The sequence below is a fragment of the Protopterus annectens genome, chromosome 12.part0 (genome assembly GCF_019279795.1).
Source record: "Protopterus annectens isolate FY-2018-M chromosome 12.part0, PAN1.0, whole genome shotgun sequence".
In the NCBI taxonomy this organism is placed as follows: Eukaryota; Metazoa; Chordata; order Ceratodontiformes; family Protopteridae; genus Protopterus; species Protopterus annectens.
Window position 1 is genome coordinate 1003180349 of NC_056746.1, and position 22221 is coordinate 1003202569.

Consider the following 22221-nt stretch of genomic DNA (forward strand, 5'->3'; position numbering starts at 1 on the left):
ACCTGCAACTAGAAAATCATATATCGGCAAATGGAAAAGGTTTTCTAGTTGGTGCCAACAATATAAACAGCACCCATCCAGGGCTAGCCGTTCTCTGGCTTTACATTATCTATGTGAGTTACTATCCTATGACCTTTCTTACTCCCCTAACCATGGTTCATGTATTGGCCATTTTAGCAGGTTTGCATATGGATCCCCCTCTTTCAATATGGTCACATATCAAAATGTTTTTGAAAGGGCTTTTGCATAAGTGACCTCGAAGAAAATCAGTAGCTCCAGCTTGGGATCTTACTTTTGTGCTAGAAAAGTGAACATTTGCTCCATTTGAACCAGCTAACCTTTAGGTTCTTAACATGGAAAACAGTTTTAGTTATTGTTCTGTTTTCTGAAGAATGTCCGAGTTGCAAGTTCTTGATGATTCAGCCCTACTTCATTTTTCTCACTTTATTATGAACTAATCCTTCTCTGATATCTAAAGTGGTATCTGTGTTAACTTTAAGCCAAACTATCCCTCTCACCTTTTTCTTTCCTGAACCCAAAAATGAGAAAGAAAGGATATTTCACACCTTGGATGTCCACAGACAACTCGGGTACTATCTTGACAGAACTAAATCTTTCAGAGCTTCGGATCCATTTTTCATTTCTTGTGAAGCTAAGAAGGTGCAACCTGTGTCAAAAGAGACTTTCAAAATGTCTTTCTAAGGCTACTGTCTTTTGTTATACTCATCACAACAAAACTATTTCAGGCAGGGTCAAGACCCACTCTACCACGGCCTTTGCTTCATCAATGGCTTTTTGGAAATGGCTGGATTCTAGAGGTATTCTCAAAGCAGCAACTTGGCCTTCTGTACATACTTGTTTTACAAAGCACTATAAGCTTGAGTTCGTCTCCCGGTCTAGATAGGTTTTGCAAGAACCATTCACCAGGAACTCCTGGACTCTTCTCCTTCCACATCCTAAATGTAGTAAACTACGGTAATCTACTCATATTGTTAAGGCTACTGCTGCAGTGATCAATATGATGAACATAATACAGTTGTGTAAGTAAACTTACCATAACAGTAGATGTTTGATCAGTGCGTTACAAGAATTCACAAGAACGTGACCAATCCACTTTTCAGATGTATAGTTTCAGCAGAAGGTTAATTTGAGCACAAAAAGGGAAACTGGCTAGGCTTAAAATGGGCCACAAGGGCAGCAAGCCTAGTACTTATTTATGAACCTATGAAAAAATGATGGTTGCAACAACAGCAAAATCATTTATAAGTAATATATCCTGGAAGTGGTTGTCACAGATAAGTCCAATAGAAAACTTAACCAGTGCCCTCTTTGAATACTTGCATGCAATATGTGGAAGGAATTTTTAAAATGCTATTTTTAAGTACACCTTAACCTGCAATTCATATAAAATTGTTTGTTTGTAATAGTGGATAGTGAGACACTACGCACTAAAGGTAATGATCATGATGCCACAGTAAAGTTTAAGGAACTAAAACGGCAACTAGATTTGAATGCTGGCCACCATCCCATGACAACAACCATTTAAGCATTAAGTGCATTTTACAATAGAGACCTCTGAGATAAAACTTTTATAGTATATGTACTACATTTTATACACATACACACTCACAGCAAGCAGATTATATATACATACATATATAATATTATATATATATATATATATATATATATATATATATATATATATATATATATATATATATATATATATATATACACATACATACACACACAAAATCACTTTTAAGTTGTAATTGGTCCAAATATGCAATTTTTTAAAAATATACTTAAGGCAGTTGAGTAGACCTACTTGTGTTCTGACGAAGTCTCAAGAATAAAGTGCTAAACATCATTCTTTAAATAAAATTTGTACTATGTGACTGTTTTAGCTTTTATGGTTTTCTTTTTCTTTTAATCTCTGAAACAAAGTACCAGGTTAAGGAAACTGTTTACAAAAGGAATCCATTCCAACACTCCCTAAAGGGTCACAAGTCCACAACTTCACTGTACACGTCTAGTACCATATAATGTGTTCTCTAACTGCAGACCTACACTCCTCACTTAACAGTAACAATATACTACTACTAAATTCATTCACCTATCACTCATATATTTGACTTGTATTCTTTCACTCCTACTCCAAATGCTTCTCTCCTCCAGCTATGTTTTCACTTTCTTCTCCTCACCTGTTCTGTTTACTTTACTGCATTCTACCTCTTGCTTCATGAACAAGTCTGTCCTAATGGGAATTACACCTTGCAAAACCCCCACTGACTCTCTGAACAGGTGGCTTACAGCTGCTAACTACCTGAATTAAGTATTTATGTGACTATGAATCCTTAAATGGTAATCATTTGAAATGTCAGCACACACTACAGCAAGTCCAGAAATACAGAGAATGAATGGCCGAAAAAATGGACTTACACCAAGTCTGAGATGGCCATTTCCCAAAGTATTACCTTTTCTCCAAGGTAGGGCAATTTGGAATTGGTATATACAAGTTCTGGGGGTGTGCAAGAGGCCTTGCCCCCTTACAAAACAGAAATTTAGAGGAGGAGAGTGGTGTTTGAGATTTGATCTTATTCTGTAGTTTTAGTCTTTTTTTTTTGTCTTGTAGGCAAGCAGACATTTCAATAGGGGGCCATCATAAATCTATATATGCTGTTCCTTAAATATACTTCTTATTACAAGGTGTGCTCTTGGTATACATTACCTACCATGTCTGTGTGTTTCAAACAATATTTTACTATATTACAAGTGTATAATTCTTGCAGCTTTTCTCCTAGGCCTGCAACAAAAATGGGCACTGTCATGTTAAATCTTCCCGGTCAACAAAACTAAATAAATCAATAGTAAAGTACGTCACTGTTGGGCATTTACATCAAAATACAATTTTTGGCATTTAAATAGTAGTATTCATATTTGTTTTCATTTTGAGAGGTATTATAATTAGTCCAGCCAGCTATTTTTTTTTTATGTACAAGTTCACTGGATATTAATGTACTTGATGTGTTTGCATTTATTCAAGCAAAAGTCATATGCCAAGACTACTTTATTTAGGACCAGATTAACAGTCACTTGTCTAACAAACAGTACAGGCAAATTAGAATACATTACATCACTTTTTGTGTTTTTAAATCATATCTGCAGTAACTGAAAAATTAGATCCTTTCTAACTGAACCAACATAAAGCCACACCATTAAACTAAGTCACAGGTTGAATCACTTGCAGACGTGTCACACACAAACCCAGTTCTGAGAGCCGGAACTATTTGCTGACATTTTTCAGATGGTGCTAATGCTTGGATTTGGATCTGCATTCAACAAACCAGACTGCTACTTATTTTCCAGGCTTGTCAGATGTATGCTTTTTAAAAATGCAGCATTCTGTTTGTAACAAAAAATGACTCCATGTACTAATTGGTTTAAAGAATTCAAGTTGTAATAACCTGCAGAGACATCCTAACATAACAATTCTGCATACAAACTGTGTACATAGGAAGAATTGGTGGTCTTATTAAGTTCATACGAGGAAGCAGCTAATTCTTCAGGCTGCAGTCTCTCTTTATTATAACTACCAACTACAAGAAACGTGACACATACAAGCAAAATGCATCACACCACACTTGCAACAAGCCCTACAATGACACCGCCACCTCTAGGAAACACTTAATCTTCGCTCTGAACTGGTTATCAGCTTATGAAGCCCCTTCTTTCTTCTGACTAACATACTTCATAATTTGCCTCTCAGTGTTGTTTGCCAGGAATACACTGTTCTTGACCTTTCAAGGTTCAGACTAACCACATTTACCCTTCTCTATCATAGCCCAACACAAAATCAGCCTCAGTTTCAATTCCACTTTTTTTGGGCTGTCTTCCAGCAATCTGATATCCTCTTCCTGAAGTACAATCTTTAGAAGAGAAAGAATAGTTGTTTAAAATTTTTCTATAACCAAATATGTCCCTCTCTTCTATATTACAGTATTCTTTACATGAGGGATGACTGCCGACGTCCGGCCAATATACAAAAGCCTTTTACCACTGCAGGGTATGAGGGACATCACATGTAGGTCTGCAGACACTGTAGACCAGAAAAGTGATGTCCACACGTACCATTCTCAGAACTGAATGCCCCAGTAGGAACACCAGCTTAAAGAAAAAAAGGAGGAAAATCTACATCTGCAGAAAAGACGTGAACCAGGGGGGAAGGTGGGTGGGACAGAATACTGCAATACAGAAGAGGACATCTATGGTTACGGAAAGATTTTACGCAACTATTCTATGTCCTTCTATTCCTATGTTGCAGTAGAATTTACATGAGGGAGAGTACCATAACTCATGAAGACGAGAGGGAGGAGAAAGGAGAAGAGGAGTTCTCTAGAAAGCCATGAAGAATGGCTCTAGCAATGCCCGCTCTGGATCTGCAGATGCCATCCAACTTGTAATGCTTAGTGAAAGAGTGAACACAAGTCCAAGTGGCTGCTTCCAGAACAGTAGAAGAGAAAAACAACAAAATGAAATGGCCTTGTAAATCCAAGTAGAAGTTGTCTGCTTGGAAACAGGCCTTCCCAGAGACCTGGGATGAAAAGACACAAAAAGCTAATCAGATTTCTTGATGGCCTTAGTTTTATCCAAATAAAATCTAAGCTGTCTATGCACATCTAAGGTATGTAGGACCCTCTCACTAGGGTACTGTAGAAAGGGAAAAAAAAGGGGGAAAAATTAATAGGCTGATTAAGCGACAACTCACTTACAACCTTGAGCATAAAGGAAAGACTGGTACGCAAAGAAACTCTACCCTTATGAAAAACTAGGAAGGGTGGGAAGTCCATCAGACTCTGAAGCTCAGACACCGTTCTGGCAGAGGTGATGGTGACTGATAGTGCAGTCTTCCAAGTACAATGTTGAAGGGAAGCTGTGGCTGCAGCAGGTGCAAAAGAAGCTACAGTGAGTTTTTCCAGAACATAATTTAGATACCAATGAGGGGGAACAGGTTTCCTGGGAGGCTTTATATGAAGAGACGACTTTTAAGAAAAAATTTACCTCTAATCTAGAGGCCAATGGAGGAGACAAAGGCAGACAAGCAGAAATGGTGCTAAATGAACTTTAACAGAAGAATAAGACAACCCAGCCTTCAGCAGTTCACACAAGTAGGATAGAACCAAAGGAATGCCCACAGATAGTGGGTCTAGGTTACGAGACAGACACCAGATGGAAAACCTCTTCCATTCTGATGAATAGGATTTCCTGGCCTCATGCAAAACCCTAAGCACATCCTCAGAAAAGAGGTGTCAGAAAGGAATCAAAAATTTAATCACCCACAATGTTAGTTGTGGGTGTATGAGAGATCCCTTGTCCTGTATGAGAAGATCCACTCCGTGAGATAACTTGTGATGCTTGTCCTTGGCTAAATGCAGAAGAGGGAACCAATGCTGACCTGGCCAAAAGGGAGTCACAAGCAAGATTTTTGGTTTGTCCTGGTGAATCTTCAGCAAGACTTTCTGAGAGGGAAGAAGGACATGCATATACAAATATCCCCTTCCAAGAAAATGAAAGGGCGTCCACCTTCTAGACCAGAGGATCAGGGACTCTGGCACAGAATTATGGCAGCTGTCTGTTCAAAGGGGAGGCAAAGAGATCAACTTGAGGCATTCACCACTGGTGCAGAATGTCCAAAAACATCCCTGTGAAGCATCCATTTATGGGATTGAGTCATGGATCTGCAGAGTGTGTCTGCCACTATATTCTGATTGGAGGAGATGTACACTGCCTGCAGCGTGACCTGGCACTGATCTGCCAGCTCCCACACCAAGAGGACTAGCCTGCACAGAAGATATGATTTCGCCCCCCCCCCCCATTTATCAAAGTACTGTGGTGGTGTCTGCAAACAGTTTTAGGGGTCCTTGACAAAGGAGCATGGAAGGCCTGAACAGCCAGCAGAAGAACACTCATCTCTTTTATGTTTATGTGCTCTCGCCTTTGAGAAGGAGACCAAAGGTCTTGTACCTTTGAGTATGCAAAGGCTGCCCCCCAACCTAGATCGGAGGCTTTCACAGTAATCACTACTGCTTCATGAGACATTTACAACCATAAAAATTCACTTGTTACATATACTAAAAACCTAGCATGTGATTAGTTGAATAGCATACTTAATTGATTAATTGGACACAACTTCTTAAAGTTACATAGCATGCTTGCATCTAAATATACCTCTAAACATACATACAAAAATGCAAAGTACAAGGCACAAAATACATTAAAATAAATACATATATCTACCACATACAACTAGGAAGAATGTACACTAGTAAGTATTAAAACTTTAAGGATGCAAATTAAACTATACCCCTTTACTTCCTAAGTCTTCTCATCTTAAGTAAAGGTTGAATGGGTACATCATTCAAGCCCTTCCCCATATTAGCCCTCAGCTTAATGATCCATTTTGTCTCCATTGTTTCTGTCCTATTTCTTATATCTCCCATTCTCATTCCTGGTACATTTTTAGCAAGAATAAGAAATTTAAAAATATGAAAGGATCCCATCTCAGAAGTGTGTTTCGCTTGTGCATTTGTCAATTTACTATGTATGTCATATATATGCTCTCTTATCCTAAATCTGAACATTCTGTCAATTTTACCTATATAAAATGCACTACATAGCTGACATATAGCCATGTATACTATACGTTCAGAATTACAATTACCATTGACCCTGAAGACAAAGTCCTTCACCAAATCTGGGTGTTTAAACCTGCCTTCTGAATTAATATGCATATACTGGTTGCATTTCCCACATGGGGGTAGTACAAAACATGGCAACCTATTCTTTCTCACTTTTATCAGGATAGCATAACATCTTATTCATATTCTTCATATTCTTAAACTGAAATTTGGGGGTAGGACCTACAATCTTCCTCAAAATCGAACAATATTTCTTATATATCCCTAGAATGGGTTTCACATTATTAGTATATTGAACAGGTACTCAACCTGTTTTCATGTGAATCATCATTTTTTTCTTTTTCTGTACCCCTCATTTTGAATGCTCTGTTCAGAAAAATAGGGTTGGGCTGCAGTAGTTCTCAATGGTAATTGCACTTCTGAACATATAGTATACATGGCTATATGTCAGCTATGTAGTGCATTTTATATAGGTAAAACGGACATAATGTTCAGATTTAGGATAAAAGAGCATATATTTGACATACATAATATATTGACAAATGGACTAGCAAAACACACTTCTCAGATGGGATCCTCTCATGGTTTTAAATTTATTATTGCTAAAAATGTACCAGGAATTAGAATGGGAGATGCAAGAACTAGGACACAAGCAATGGAGACAAAATGGATCATTAAGCTGAGGGCTAATATGGGGAAGGGCTTGAATGATGTTGTACCCATTCAACCTTTACTTAAGATGAGAAGAGTTAGGAAGTAACAAAGGGGTATAGTTTAATTTGCATCCTTAAAGGTAGTTTTATGTTTTAACAGTTTTCAGTGTACATTTTTCCTAGTTGTGTGTGGTAGTGATATGTATATATTTTAATGTACTGTTTTGTGCCTTGTACTTTGCATTTTTGTGTGTATATTTAGAGGTATACTTAGATGCAAGCATGCTAAGTAATTTTAAGAAGTTGTGCCCAATTAATTAAGCATGGTATTCAACTAATCACATGCTAGGTTTGTAGTATATATAACAAGTGAATTTTTATGCTTGTAAATGTCTGATGAAGCAGTAGTGATTACTGCGAAAGCACTTAGTATCGAATAAATTGTTGGTTTGTCTATTTGCTTTGCATCAACTATTTTTTTGCTACAAATACATTTTATGGTCATATTGGATGAGTTATTTACATGGATTACTGGGCTTTTTTGTACCTGCAGGAAGGTGTTGAGGTGAGAAAGGTCTAGAATGGGTCTCCAATGGCCATCTTCACTGGGTACAAGAAATATCCTGGAATAGAAACCTATTCTCCCCCTTTGCGGCAGTGGAATTTCTTGTATAGTTCTCTGGTATTTCAACTCCAGAAGCACCTCTGGAGAGAACTGAAGTTGTTCTCGTGGTGGTCGAGGAATTCCCATGAAGGGAGGGACAGATTTCCAGATCATGAAGTACCCTTTGTGGATAATGGAAAGGACCCAAGAATCCTGAGTTATGTCTTCCCAGGATTGCAGAGAGGGAGAGAGACAATGACAAAGGGGAATGTGGGAGAAGTATGGGTTTCAGTCACAGACTACCTGCCTTGTCAGGAAAGGGCTGCTTCTGGGAAGGTGCAGAATGAGTGGGTTTAGAAGCAGGAGTTTTCCTAGCTGTCCTCTTACCACTGGAAGAAGTAGTGAGAGACCGTTTCCTAACAAAAGCAGTTTTAACAGGATAATTCCATTGGAATTTAGCAACTGGACACACAAAAATGTGCCTTAAATCCTGTAACTCTTTACCTTTGTGTTGCAGAGACTTGAAACAAATTAGTTGCAACTGTCCCAGATAAGGCATTATTATCTAAAGGGGCATCCATAATCTTACCCTTAAAGTAATCAGGGAGTGGTTGAAGCCTCAACCAGAAATATCTCCTGAAGACCAAGCCCGATGCAGCAGCTCTAGATGATGCTTCAGCTGCATCATAGCTGCATTTAATGGAATGACAGGCCACCTGAGAAGAAGCCCCCAGAATAGAGCAGAACTGAGACTTGACTTCCAAATCTGGAAGGTCAGAGAGAAGCTGAGTAGCCTGAGAAAGAAGGCCCAAGGCATACTTAGTCATATGAGATTGGCAGTTGATAGCTCAGAAAGCCAGGGTAGCTGAGGTGGACACCTTTTTCCCCAACTTTTCCATAATTCTACTCTCCTTATCAGAGGGGAGTAGCAAAGTGCCCGGCATAATTCTGGATGGTTTATAAGCAGCCACAGAAACCACAACTGGATCTGCAGAAGGGCAAGTGTAAAGTAATTTATAGTCCACTGAAACTTTATAAAAACAGCCTTTTAGGGGCAGGAGGTTGAGTATCTGGAGCCTTTGATGCAGAAGAGAAGGTATCAAGAAAAGCTGGTAAAACAGGAAGCACAGCAGATGGTGAAGTAGAGCCCATCTGAAGAAAATCATAGCATCTTTTCTGCACCTCAGACATCTGAGAGCAGTCCCATTTGAAGTACTCCATTATTAGTGCAACAGTCTCCCCAAATGTGATATTCTCACCAGGAGACTCAATGCCATTAGATTCTTCCTCAGGGGAAGCACACTCCAAAGGAGATGTAATATGCACAGAGTAAGCCAAGGATTCATCCTCTGAGGAATCCTCCTCATCAGAAAAACTGTTCCCAAACCTTTTTGCAAGGGGAAGAAGTTAAAGGACAGACCCCTAAAGGAGGCCTTTAAGTCATGACGACATTAAACAGGCCTTGTGAAAAGGCCGTCCAGTCAGACGATGATTCCCGAGGGACGGAAACATGTTTAGTTTTCTGTTTCTTTTTAATTTGGACATCAGGTTTGTGTAAGGTGGAGGGGCCCAAAGTACCCCTACCCTGCACACCCACCATTGAAACATCCTCCTTGATGAAGACCTGCAGGATACTCCGAGGTTCCGAAATAGTGATCCTAGGTTCCTGCTGTCCGTACAAAGTGGACATCTGCAAAACCTCAGAGGACGTGCCAGTAGCTGAATCCCTGACAGCCTCCAAAGTAGTACTCACTAAGGAATTCATGCCAGTATCCAAACAGACCTCCAGGCCTTCACTGGCCTACAGAGGGACATTCATAATGAGAGGTGCAGCCTAAGTAACAGGCTTAAGTTTCTTAGTCTTCTTCACCAGCTCAGCAGTAGGCTCCGGATGCACTCTCCACAATGTCATGTGCTAACCTTTTAAGCATCTGATTTTCAAAATACATGCTAAGAGAGGAAATGCAGCTCTGTAGGGTCTTTGGAACAAACGCCTGACATATAGGGCAAGACTTATGGTCGTGGTAAGGCCCTAAGCAGAAGAGGCACTGATTGAGACCGTCTACGTGGGATTTGTCTGCCACACTGGGACTTGCCTTTCTTGGATGACATGTAACCTCACACAAAAGCAGTAGCAAAAGGTAAAAAAGAAAATCCCAACAGGGGACTTATCGGAATCTTGTACACCAGCAAACAACTTGGGCGAGCCGATCGACTGTTGAAGATGGCATTCAAATGGCAGCAGAAAAGCACAGAGGATGATACTTGTGGACATCACTTTTATGGCCTATGCTGTCTGCAGGACTACATGCAATGCCCCTCATACCCTGCAGTCCCTCATGTAAAGAATACTGCAACACAGGAATGGAAGGACATCACAGTATTTCTAGAACAGCCTTGTCAGCATGCAGTAGAGTCCCACCCCATACATCCCTGACCATGCTCACACACACCTACCTCACAGTGCCAAACACAAACTCCTAAGTGTCTGACTACACTCACAGATGCCTCGGGATACAGAATTGCAAACTGCATGTCCTTGACCCTGATAACATATGCCTCTTGGTGCAGAACCCCAAGCCCTATGTTTCTGTTCATACTTGTGCACACACTTCATGGTTCACAGTTCCAGATTCTATAACTGCCCACAGAAGTACAACATTGTACAGAACCCTATATTCATACACATCTTAAGTTATGATGACCCAGTATCTATGCCCTTTATCATGTTCACACATACATGATATAGAACACCAGCCCCCATATCCCTGACCCACACACACAATCGTTGTACAGAGTCCCAACCCCTATGTCCCTGGCCATGCTCTCGGACACCTCCATGGTGCGGGCGTGCTCACACACAAACACAGAGACACACACACACATGCGCAGACAGACACACAGAGACAGACAGACACACAGACAGACACATCCTCATAGCATAGAACCTAAATACCCATTTTACAAATCAGGCTCATATACTATATGATGATAAACCCTAGCTGTGAAATCCTTGACTAGGTCTCATACTTCACTGGGAGAGGGGTTGGCATAATGGTTAAGGTGGTTACCTCACAGACACAATTGACAGGGTTTTTGATTCTTCACATTTGAAGGAAATTGGCTAGGCTTAAAATAGCCCAAATGGCAGCTAGCCTAGTACTTGCCTATGAATCTATGGTCCACAACTCCAAATTCTATTAACTTGACCAAAGTCGCATGCCTCCTTAGTGCACAAACACAGCTGCTGTTGTCCTGGCTAGACTCACACACTGGATGGTACAAATCATCATCAATTATGTCTCCTCACTGGGTATCCACAGCTCATGCTGAAGAACCCCAGCAGTTATTTCCCCTGACCAGGAAAATAAAGTTTATGGTGCAGAAGCTCCATCTACAACTGCCATGACCAGGCTCAGCCTGTACAGATTCTTCTTAACATTGCCTTCCCAGTCACCACTGCTGTATTGTCTACCTACAGGCTAGCTCTTATCATGACCCAGCAGGTGATGTCTAAGCATCTAATGTGATAATGGCCCAGGTACTGCCACTCTCATAACACTACACTAACCAACCTCTATATTGGGTCCTAACTATCCTAGTACCATGCTCTGCATTTCTCTTCACAGTCATATTTACAACCATTTTCTAATTTTTACTTCTAATCAAGACTTTCTTGTTAATTCAGTAGTTTACACTGGCATTAAACTGAATGCCTTGCTAAAGTCTCAGGAGATCATATTTACTAGATCTGTACTCATTCGTGCTTGCTGTGAGACACTTGAAATGTTAGCTCAAGTCAGACTGACAAGTTTCCACCCACCCAAACTGAAACTTAGTTTGGTGCTATCAGAAAGCCCATTAACCACCCTGTACCACCTTACTAATGTGTGATCAGCCTAATCTTACAACTTACTTTATGAAAATCCTTTTCCATAATAATACTATTCCTTGAAACACTCAGAAACCCTTCATATACACCAACACACACACACACACACACGTGCACACACACACACACACCACTAAATCTAGCTCCTTGCCTAGTCTTTATTCAAACCCTAACCCGCAAACACTCACATAAAGTTCCCACCCCAATGCAGAAGGTTTCAGCATTAAAACAATCCCACACTTACCATAACCACAGACTCCCGAGTCTTCCTCCTTTTGGAGCCCCTATCAATCAACAGAGAGTGCTTTCAATGTATTCCCAAAGCAGTTCACTCTATTGATAAACTGACCATTCGATAGAGTGAACTGCACCAATATATATATAGACACACATACATGTGCAGGCACAATGCACTTCTCAACTTCTGGAGGTGCATCTAATACATCACTATAAGAAAAAAAACTACTGAGTATTTTCTCACTTCATATATATTGTGTGCATGTGAGCATGTGTTTGTATATCTATCTACTTATGTATAAATAGATAACACATACATACACAGACCTATCTGTATAAATGTGTACACAGGAAGACATTGGTGCTTCAAGCCATGGCACAAGATTTCCCTCACAGGGTACAACACCTATTTCACTGGGCCTCCTCACAAATGACTCTACAATACACATTTGTAGAGTTGAACAGTGCTGCTGCTTACAGAAACTTATCAACTCCTGGTGTTTCTGAAGCACTTCTTCAAACTGTTTTATATGAAAAGTTTTAAGAGGAGCAACTACCTTCTTGAAATTGGTGTGCAAATGCCCAGCTGGCAGTGAACACATGCTGATGTTGAAGTCACAACCCGAATAACCTGGTCTGTTGACCAATTCCTTTAGATGAAAAGAGCCTTCAATTAGTCAGTCCTCAACAAAATGAAGTAGACTTCTTAATACTTATCCAGCCAATATTTTAAATTTAATACAACTTGCAAGTTTTGCCTTCATGTTAAAAGAGCAAATGATGTCAAAGATCCATATGAATTACAGTAAATAACTGTCAAGGCCTACACAAGACAAAATGCAATAATGTAATATATTTTAAATATGTGTACTGAGAAGGAAATACGCTCATATGATGTGGATAAATACCATTTTATCTGCTCTCAATAAGTGTATTTTCAAAATGACCGGCTTTAGCATTTCTGCTCCTGACACTACACTAAAGCAAGTCATAAGCATTCTATGTCATATCATTCATTCATGCACTGAACAGTCCCCATTTAACTGGCTATAGTTACAGGCCATTACCAAACGTACCTGTCTTATCTGTTAGTAAGTAGGAAATCCTTCCTAGTTGTTCAGGAATGGTGCTGGCTCTAACCACAGTTCCAGGAATTTTGGAGTCTCTACGAATCATCCAACTGTACACAATCTTTCCCATGTCCAGATTCACACGTAAACTGTAATAAAAAGGTTGACAAAACTTCCGATTAGTTCATTCTTTTAGAAGAAAAGAAAGGCATATTAGAGGTGGGTTTATTTCTGCAGAAATCGATGTACTCAAGTAAATGTTGGTTACTGCACCCTAATTAAAACCTACTGCAGAAAGGATGGGATACAAAAAGTACAGATGTGCACACTTATAAACGTGGATGATTGAGTGTATTCAGTTACAGTCCTGACAGTTGGAATTTCCTGCCGTGAAATCCCTCAGCCAGCCTGACTACCAAAGAAACTTATTTAGTCTCCCAGGCTGGCGGACACCTTAAATGACATCAGTACGCTCAAGTATAAAGGAAGCCAGCCTGCGTCATCACTTCAGTATTTTCTTGGCCCCATGAAGGAGGTGCCTGGAGTTAAACAAAAGAGAATAACAAAAGGGGGTATTTAACCCAGAGTAGCCTGGGAAAGTGCCCAAGGTTTTCATATTTAGAGATTCTAGGCCTACCTGGTAGGCCAAAGGGGTAGGAGGGAGGGAAAGAAAACTGCAACAGTGAATACACTTGAACATCTACATTCATGGTAAGTGTACACAACTGTACTATATTCCTCGTGTTTCACTGCTGCAGTCCTGACAGTTGGGAAGTTTCTCAAAGCTTAACTGAGGGTGGATGGAGATCAAGAAGAGAAGAGGATCCCTGCAGGACTGCAAGAGGCAAATCCTGCTCTGGATTTTGAGAAAGCTGGCAGGTGGTAGTGCTTTGTGAAGGTATGTACACAAGACCAAGGGGGTGCTTCCAGAATGCCCTTGGTGGGGACCCCCTTAAGGAAGGATGTAGAAGTAGCTGTGGCCCTCAGAGTGAGGTCTAATCTAATCTTGTTTTTTTTTTTTTTGCCAGAATGGCTATAGCAGAACAAAAAATCCATTTGGAAATGGTCTGTTTAGAAGCTGGTTTTCCTACAGATCTGGGGGCAAAGGTTATGAACAGTTGATCTGATTTCATTAAGGATTTTGTCCTGTCTAGGTAGAAATGTAACAATCTATGCACATCCAGGGAGTGCAATAATCTTTCTCCTTTGTTTTGAAGACTGGAATAGAAGGTAGGCAGATGGATGGCTTGATTCAAAGACGCATTGGTTATCACCTTGTTAGTCTTGAGGGAGACCCTGTCTTTGTGGAAGATAATGAAAGGCTCTACTGCCATGAGGGCCTGTAACTCTGAGACACTTCCTAGCCGAGATAACAGCTAAAATAAGAGCAATCTTCCAAGTGAGGAATTTTAAAGAGGCATTACCTGCAGGTTCAAAGGGAGGCAAAGTCAATTTTTTCAGCACATAGTTGAGGTCCCATTGAGGTGTGGGTTTCCTCCTGGGGGCATAATGTGAATGACACCCCTAAGGAATTGTTTCACGGGGGGGTGTGAGAAAATTGAGGGAAGAACAGGAATGTGAGCAGAGATGGCTGAGGCATGTAGTTTTATGGAGGAGTAGAAGAAAAGGCCTTTATCCACTAGGCTGGCCAGGTACTCCAGGATGGCTAACATGTTAAGTGAGCTCAGCTTAAGGTGGTGTCTCTGGCACCAAGCTGAGAATCCTTTCCTTTTGGTCGAGTAAGATTGCCTTGTGCTAGGCCTTCTGGAGTCCTTTAGAATGTCTTGCACCTGTTGACTTAAGGTGGTGTAGCAGTTAAGTGCTGAGGGATAATCCAAGCTGATAGGTTTAGGGTCTGCAGCTTGGGTGCACTATTCTCCCTTTGTCTTGGGTGAGGAGGTCTACCCTCTGCAATAATTGCCAAGGTTTCTGATTGGTGAGCTGGAGAAGGAGAGGAAACCAGTGTTGCCTGGGCCAGTTTGGAGCTATCAGAATGGTCCTTGGGCCCTCTTCTCTTGTGTTTAGAAGGACTCGAGGAACAAGAGGTAAGGGGGAGAATGTATAAATGAAGATGCGAGTCCATGGGAAGGAGAAGACATCTGTTCTCCATATCAATGCGTGTTTTATCCTTGTACAGAATTTTTCCAGTTGAGCACTGTCCTCCCTGGCAAAGAGGTCCACCCGTGGGGTTCCCCATTTTTGAGATATGCTGAGAAAGATCTCATGGTGTAGGTGCCACTCATGGGGGTCTGTCAAGTTCCTGCTGAGGTGATCTGCTAGGGCGTTTTGTACCCCTGGCAGATATTGTGCCAGGAAGTGAACCTCATGGAGTGTGTTGTCTCCCAGACTTGCATGGCTGGATGGCACAGGTCATAGGAGTGTGTCCCCTCCTTGCCTATGTACTACATGACTGTGGTGTTGTCTGTTAGTACTACCAGCACCCCTGGTATCCATTTCTCTTTGAAGGCCAGTAGACCTTTAAGAACTGTCGTGAGTTCTTTCTAACTTATGTACCTCTTCTTGGTCTAGGAATTCAAGAGGCTGTGGGTTTGGAAAAGATGGGTATGGGTCCCCCATGTGATGTCTGTGGTGAAGTTGTGTCCCTGAGGAGAGATTTTGAAGGGCAAGCCCTGATTGTGGGTGCAAGCCTGTACCCACCATGTGAGCTCATGTTTGAGGCAAGGAATCAGGTGAATCTTGGTGTCCAGAGGCTGAGTGCTCTGGCACCACCCATTCTTTAGATACCACTGAAGCTTCCTCATGTGTAGCATGGCTAGTAGCACCATGGGTATGCAGGATGTCATGTACCACAGAATTCTAAGGAATTCTCTGGCTGTTATGCACTGTTTGCGCTGTAACTTCTGGAAGTAGCTCGTCAAAAAGGTGACTTTGTACTAGGGGAGGAAACTCTTTTGCCTTTTTAGTCCAGGAGTACCCAAAGGAAAACCATCTGTTTGGATGGCACAGTGATGGACTTCTTGAGGTTTATAGTGAACCCCTAGGAGGTTAGGGGGGTCCTGTGTGAATTTCAGGTCTTTGAGAATCTGTGACAGGTCTGAGGCCAGTATAAGTCATTCTTCCTTGGTCCTGCAGAAAGCAAAGTCAGGAGCTAGGCACTTTGTGAAAACATTGGTGCAGTATAGGGCCCAAAAGGCAGAGCTGAAAACTGATAATGACTGGAATTTGTTCTGAACAGAAGAAAGCTTCTGTTCGACTTTGATATGGGGATGTGTAAATAGGTGTGTTTTAAGTCTAATGAGACCATGAATGCCTTGAGGGGCTATCATGGGGAGTAGTTTCTGCAGGGTCTACATTTTGAATTTTGGTAACCTGAGAAGATTTAAGTTGGACATGTCCAGAATGGGACACCAAGACCCTTCTTTTCTGGGTATCAGGAAGAGTCTTGAGTAAAATCCTTTCCATTTTTGATCTTCTGGAATTGGTTCCACTGCTCCATAGGAACGCAATTTGAATTTGTTCTAGACCCTGATTTTTTTTTTTTTTTTTTTTTTTTAGGTACATCTGGGTATCCTGAGAATTTTAACTGTAATGGAAGCAGAGTCTCATAATTGCTCTTTGGCAGGGACAGGTGTCCTAGAACTCCCCTGCCTGTGACAGCCAGCGGTCCACTGTCTAGAACTTTGCCGCTCTGGTCTATGCCTGGGGGTTCTGTCCCTCTGAGGATTTCCCTGTTTGCTCCTAGATTGGGTGGGAAAGGACAAAGTTTGGCCGGAAAATTCCTGCTGAACCTGGGAGACTGCAGTTGTAGAAAGTCCTTTACTGCTTGCACAGAGTTTGCCTTGTCCTTTACCTTTTTGAGGACTGCTTCAGCTTTAGCCCCAAAAAGACATTCTTTGTCAAGGAGAGCAACCAGGAGATTAGCTTTCACCAGGTCAGGGAGGGGTGCTCCATAAACCAAGTGTGTCTCCTGATCACAGTGCCAGGGACATCTGCCCTGCAGGAGGCATCTATGACATCCATACCCAGTGTAGGGAGTGTTTTGCCACTTGAAACTGGAATGGTATATATCTAAAAGTTCCTTAGAAAGGTTTTTATCCTCTAGGCCAGACGGCTTTTGTTTTAATTTGTCAAGAATGGTTTTCTGGTATTTGATCATATGAAAATGACAACTGAGGGCCCTCATGATAAGAATAGCCAAAGTGTAGACTTTCTTTCCAAATCTATCAAGAGTCCTACTTTCTTTGTCAGTAGGTAAAGGATTCCTAGAGATACTGGTCCTAGATGCCTTAAGACCAGCAGTTGGGTTTTTAAACAGATATTTATGAGAGTCCTGGACCGTGCAAAACTGGTCAGACTTTCTGGGTGCAGAAGGGAGAGAGAGTCAGGTTTTAAGGAAGCATACTATAAAACATCTTCCAGGATAGGTGGGACTAGATGATGATTGTGTTTAGGGAGGTCTAAGAACTCCCTGACTCTTTTTGGCCTGTGGGTATTCTTCTGCTTCTCACTGAAAATGTTGCCTCATACCATGGAGAGTCTCTCCAAAGGTGAGGTCTTCAGGCAGAGAGGCACAGAATTTCCTCTGAATCCAATTCCTCAAAAGAGGTGTAAGTGGGGCCTCCTTCAGATGCAGAGTCCTCCAAATCAGACTCTTCTTCTGAATGTAGTGGATCAGGGAGGTGTTCAGGGAGGGAGTCTCTCTTCCTTTTCCCTGGGGGGGGGGGGGGGGAGTATCCCCTGAAGTCTGTCTGGACCTTACAGTGTTGATGAGGTCTTCAGCCAGTCTGATCAAATCCTGTTGGAGTCCCTGAAACTGAAAGCCCATAGTCCTAGGTGAAGACCCTGCCACAATGCCTTTCTCTTTGGTGTGGGTTTGGCCTTAGGTCTAGGAGCATCTGATGCCCTGGTGCCTGACCCTTTAGAATGGAGATGTGCCAGAATGGTCCCAGGCCATGAAGAGTCTCTGGTTAGCAGTCATTCATTGGAAGCCATCACCTGCTGAGCAGGCTCAGACCCAACTAATGAGCTGAAGATATGAGCTTTTGAAACTGAAGGGACAGAAGGCATGTTCAACTCCACATGGGACTCAAGAGAGGCCTGGGGTCACTGAATTAAAGGTCGAAGGGGGCTGCAAAAGTGCCTCACCTTCCTAATCAATCACAAGTCTAGTAGGCGAGTCAGGGGGTGAGCGAGTGTCACCCGTGGACCTAGGCTTTTGTTTCTAATCTTTTTTGCGCTTAGGTACATTGAGTTTAGGACAACCACCGGATACCATAGTATGCAATATCACAGATTCCTGCCTCAGAAAACGAGCTAAAAACTCTGCTCTACACTTAATAGTTCTAGTGTTAAACCTAGAACAGAAAAAAGAAGTTATGTCTTACCATAACATTCCATCTGTGTTGTCGATCTTCACCAATCCTTGACAGTGGGTTTGGTTCCGAATCTTGGAACTGAGATGACTGTTTACTTTAGCTCTTTCTCTCCAAACTCCCGAGCCAGGCTCTATCCATAAGCTCTTCACAGAAATGACCTCAGCACGAGTTTGCCAAAGAGTGGCAGTTAGATGTGAAAGGTCATGGATACACTTAGTTAAGTTCACCAAGGCCAAATACGAGTCCTTAGAGGGAAACTAGTCAAGGGCTAAATTTGGTCTAAGAGTCTCAAAAAGAGGGACGGAAGGTGGGGATGTCAAGGATTGGTGAAGCTCAGCAACACAGATGGAACGTTATGGTAAGACATAACTTCTTTATCTGATGTTGTCAATCTTCACCTAATTCTTGACAGCGGGACAGAGTCCCCAGCTACTTTAGCCTTGGGAGGTCTCACGGAAGAATATTCCACAGAACCATAGAGCTAAAGGATGCTCGCCCCCTTGAGAACTGATCCAATTTGTAATGAGTGATAAAGGTATGATGAGAAGCCCAAGTGGCTGCTGCACAAATGTCATCTAAGGAAGCTCTGGCATGAAAGACTGCAGACGTAGCTACTGCTTTTATAGAATGGGCTTGAACTGTTTTTGGGAGTTGGAGCCCTTTAGAATGATAGATGAAAGTGATGCAGTCTCTAAACATTTGGCTAGGGTAACTTTAGAAACTGGGTTACCTAGATGGAGAGAAGAAAATGCCACAAAAAGTTGGTTTGATTTTCTACATACTTTAGTCCTGTAAAGATAAATCGTAGTGGTCTGTGCACATCAAGTAAATGGAGAGCATATTCTCCCTTGTTAAAAAAATTAGGGAAAAAGACTGGCAATTGTAGAGTCTGACTAATATTTGCCTCGGATACCACCTTGGGCAGAAAGGAAGGATTAGTTCAAGGCAAAACTCTATCCTTATGAAAAATTAAGTATGGAGGTTCACATGACAGGGCTTAAAGTTGCAAAACTCTTCTGGCAGGTGATAGCCACCAAAAAAAGGTTTTCCAAGACAGATGTTTCACGCCACAAGTTGCTGATGCTTCAAAATGGGTTTCTGGTTAGGGCCTGAAGAACCAGAGTTAGATCTCAAGGGGAAATAGGTTCTTTAAAACGAGGTCTTAGCATCAAGAGGCCTTTTAGGAATGCTTTACACAATCTGTGTGACAGAGGGGCACCCTCCAGTCCTACATGAAAGTTTGAAATTGCAGCTAGGGCCACTTTAATTGTGGAAGCAGAGGAACCCGACTAGTACAGTGAAGCTAAAAATCTTTTACTTTGTGGATAGGATTGGAATAGGAATCTATTTCATTGTCTAGAGCCCATCTAGCAAATTTCTCCCATTTGCTTTAGTATAATTTCCTTGTAGACGATTTGTGATGAGCGATAATAATTTGTCGGGCAGGTGAGGAAAGAGAAGGAAGCCTGGCAATCATGGGAACTGGAGAAGCCATGCAGTGAGCTTGAGGTTTTGGAGATTCAGATGCTCCATGCCCTCCGGGTGAGACAGTAGATCTGGAACTGGGTCCAAAATCCATGGTTTCCGAATCAAATGAGGCCATAGGAAGGGAAACCAAACTTATCGATGCCAGAAGGGGGCAATGAGGATTATTGAGTTTTCTGTCCTTTTGACTTTCTTCAAGAACTGTGAAATGAGGAATTGGGGGGGGGGGCATAAAGCAGACTGGGAGGCCAATCGTGGAGAAGAGCACCCCCTGAGTGGGGATTAGGGCAAAGTAACTTCTGCACTTGTTGTTTAGAGGCGAGGCAAAGAGTTCTCAGCAAGGTTGGTCCCAGTGGTGAAAAATGTTGTTTGCCACTGCTGGATTGAGACACCACTCATAGGCAAGAGAATAGTTCTGCTCAATTTGTTCGCTATCATGTTGGAGCTCCCCGGAATGTGTGTTGCTGTGAGAAACCAGTTGGAAGAAATCACCCATTGCCAAACTCTGAGTGCTTCTCGACACAATCGGTAACTTTTTGGTTCCTCCTTGTTTATGTACCAGACTACTGACATGTTGTCCATCTGAATCGCTACTGTTCCTAGAGGGAGGATATCCTGAAATGCTTGCAATGCTAACACACTGTCCTCATCTCTAGTACACTGATGTGCAAGTTGGCCTCCAATTAGGACCACGTGCCTTGGACTGTCCTTCCCAGACAATGCCCCCCCCCCCCCACCCTGTCTGGGAAGCATCGTTGGTCACCATGGCTTGGGCTGGAAGAGAATGTACGGATGCCCAAAGAGAATCTGGTTTGAGTACAGCCACCACATCAGGTTGTGTTTGCAGCAATTGGTAATCAGAATTGGCTGAGACATTGGCTGGTGCATGAGAGACCATTGGGACTTTAATAGGCATTGCAATATCCGCATGTGGTACCTCGCCAAGGGAACTAGGGTGATTGCTGCTGCCATGAAACCTAACGTTTGAAGAACTTTGCTGGGATTTTGTTGTTGTGCAGTAATTGACTGACCTGGGACCTTATATGTTATAGCCTGTCTGGAGGGAGAGATGCAATTCCCAAGACAGTGTCTAAGTGAGCTCAAATGAAATCCACATGTTGAGTGGGTTGAAGAGTGGACTTTTCAAAATTTATAGTTATTCCTAGGGATGTACAGAGATGTATGGTGTAAATCTTTTTCCCATTCTATTTGACGCCTGGTGACAGCGGTGAGGAGCCAGCCGTCGAGTTATGGAAATACCCAAAATCCTTGCAGTCTTAGATGAGCTGCTACCACTGCCATGCAATATAAACACCACGGTGGCTGTGGCGAGTCCAAGGGCAGTGCAATGAATCGGAAATTACTGGCTCCCAGCCGGAAGCACAAAAACCTCCTGGAGCTCTTTTCCATAATAATCATCTTGGAGGTCGATAGAGCACAGCCATTCGTCTTTTTCCAAGAATGAAATTACTGACTGAACCATGACCATCTGGAACTTTGTTTGTTGAACTGCCTTGTTGAATTGGCTGAGATCCAAAATGGGTCTCCAGTCCCCTGTTTTCTTGAGCACTAAAAAGAATCTTGAGTAAAATCCAGAACCTTTCATGGTCTGGTGGGACTTTTTGGATGACTCTTTTGCTTAGCAGTCTTTGAATTTCTAGAACTGCTGCTTCCCTGAGACTGGGTGGCATGTCTGGGAGCTTTTTCTGGGGTTTTGGCAGATGTGATAGGGGGATTTTGTAACCTCTGAATATAATTCCCTGCACCCATTTGCCTGTTAACAACTGCCAGTCAGATTGGTGCAGAAGAAGCCGTTCCCCGACTGCCTCCAGAGGTGGGCAATCAGGCACCCCTTCAGGGGTGCTGGTAGGAAGTTCTAGGGCAGCATATACCATTGCTTACCCCTCTGCCCCGGGAGAAGTCCTTGCCTCGTGAATCCTGGAAAGGCCCTTTGGATTTTTTACACCATAGTCTCCCACTCCCCTGGTTCCTTGAGTACGGTCTCCGAGGACTGGAGAAATGTATGCCAATGGCAGAAAGGGTCTTACCATCCTTTTCACATTTAGCTAGGGTATCCTTTACTTTTGGACCAAAAAGGGATGGTCCGTCAAACATGTGTTGATGAATGACGCTTTAAATGGCTCCGCAAAGTCGCACAAGCGCATCCAGGAATGCCTTCTTATGGTTATGCCTGAACCTGCTGCCCTAATCATCTCTTCAAGCTGCAAGGACAACGAGCCTCA

General features: G+C 42.1%; 1 protein-coding gene across 1 annotated transcript in view; it reads right to left on the reverse strand.

Annotated features, from left to right (window-relative positions):
• ATP9A (ATPase phospholipid transporting 9A (putative)) overlaps positions 1–22221 on the reverse strand; it is a 2147009-nt gene that overhangs the window by 1252682 nt on the left and 872106 nt on the right. Inside the window, exon 12 of the mRNA XM_044090027.1 lies at positions 13164–13306. Coding sequence (XP_043945962.1) covers positions 13164–13306 — 143 coding nt within the window. The remainder of the gene's footprint in view (positions 1–13163; positions 13307–22221) is intronic.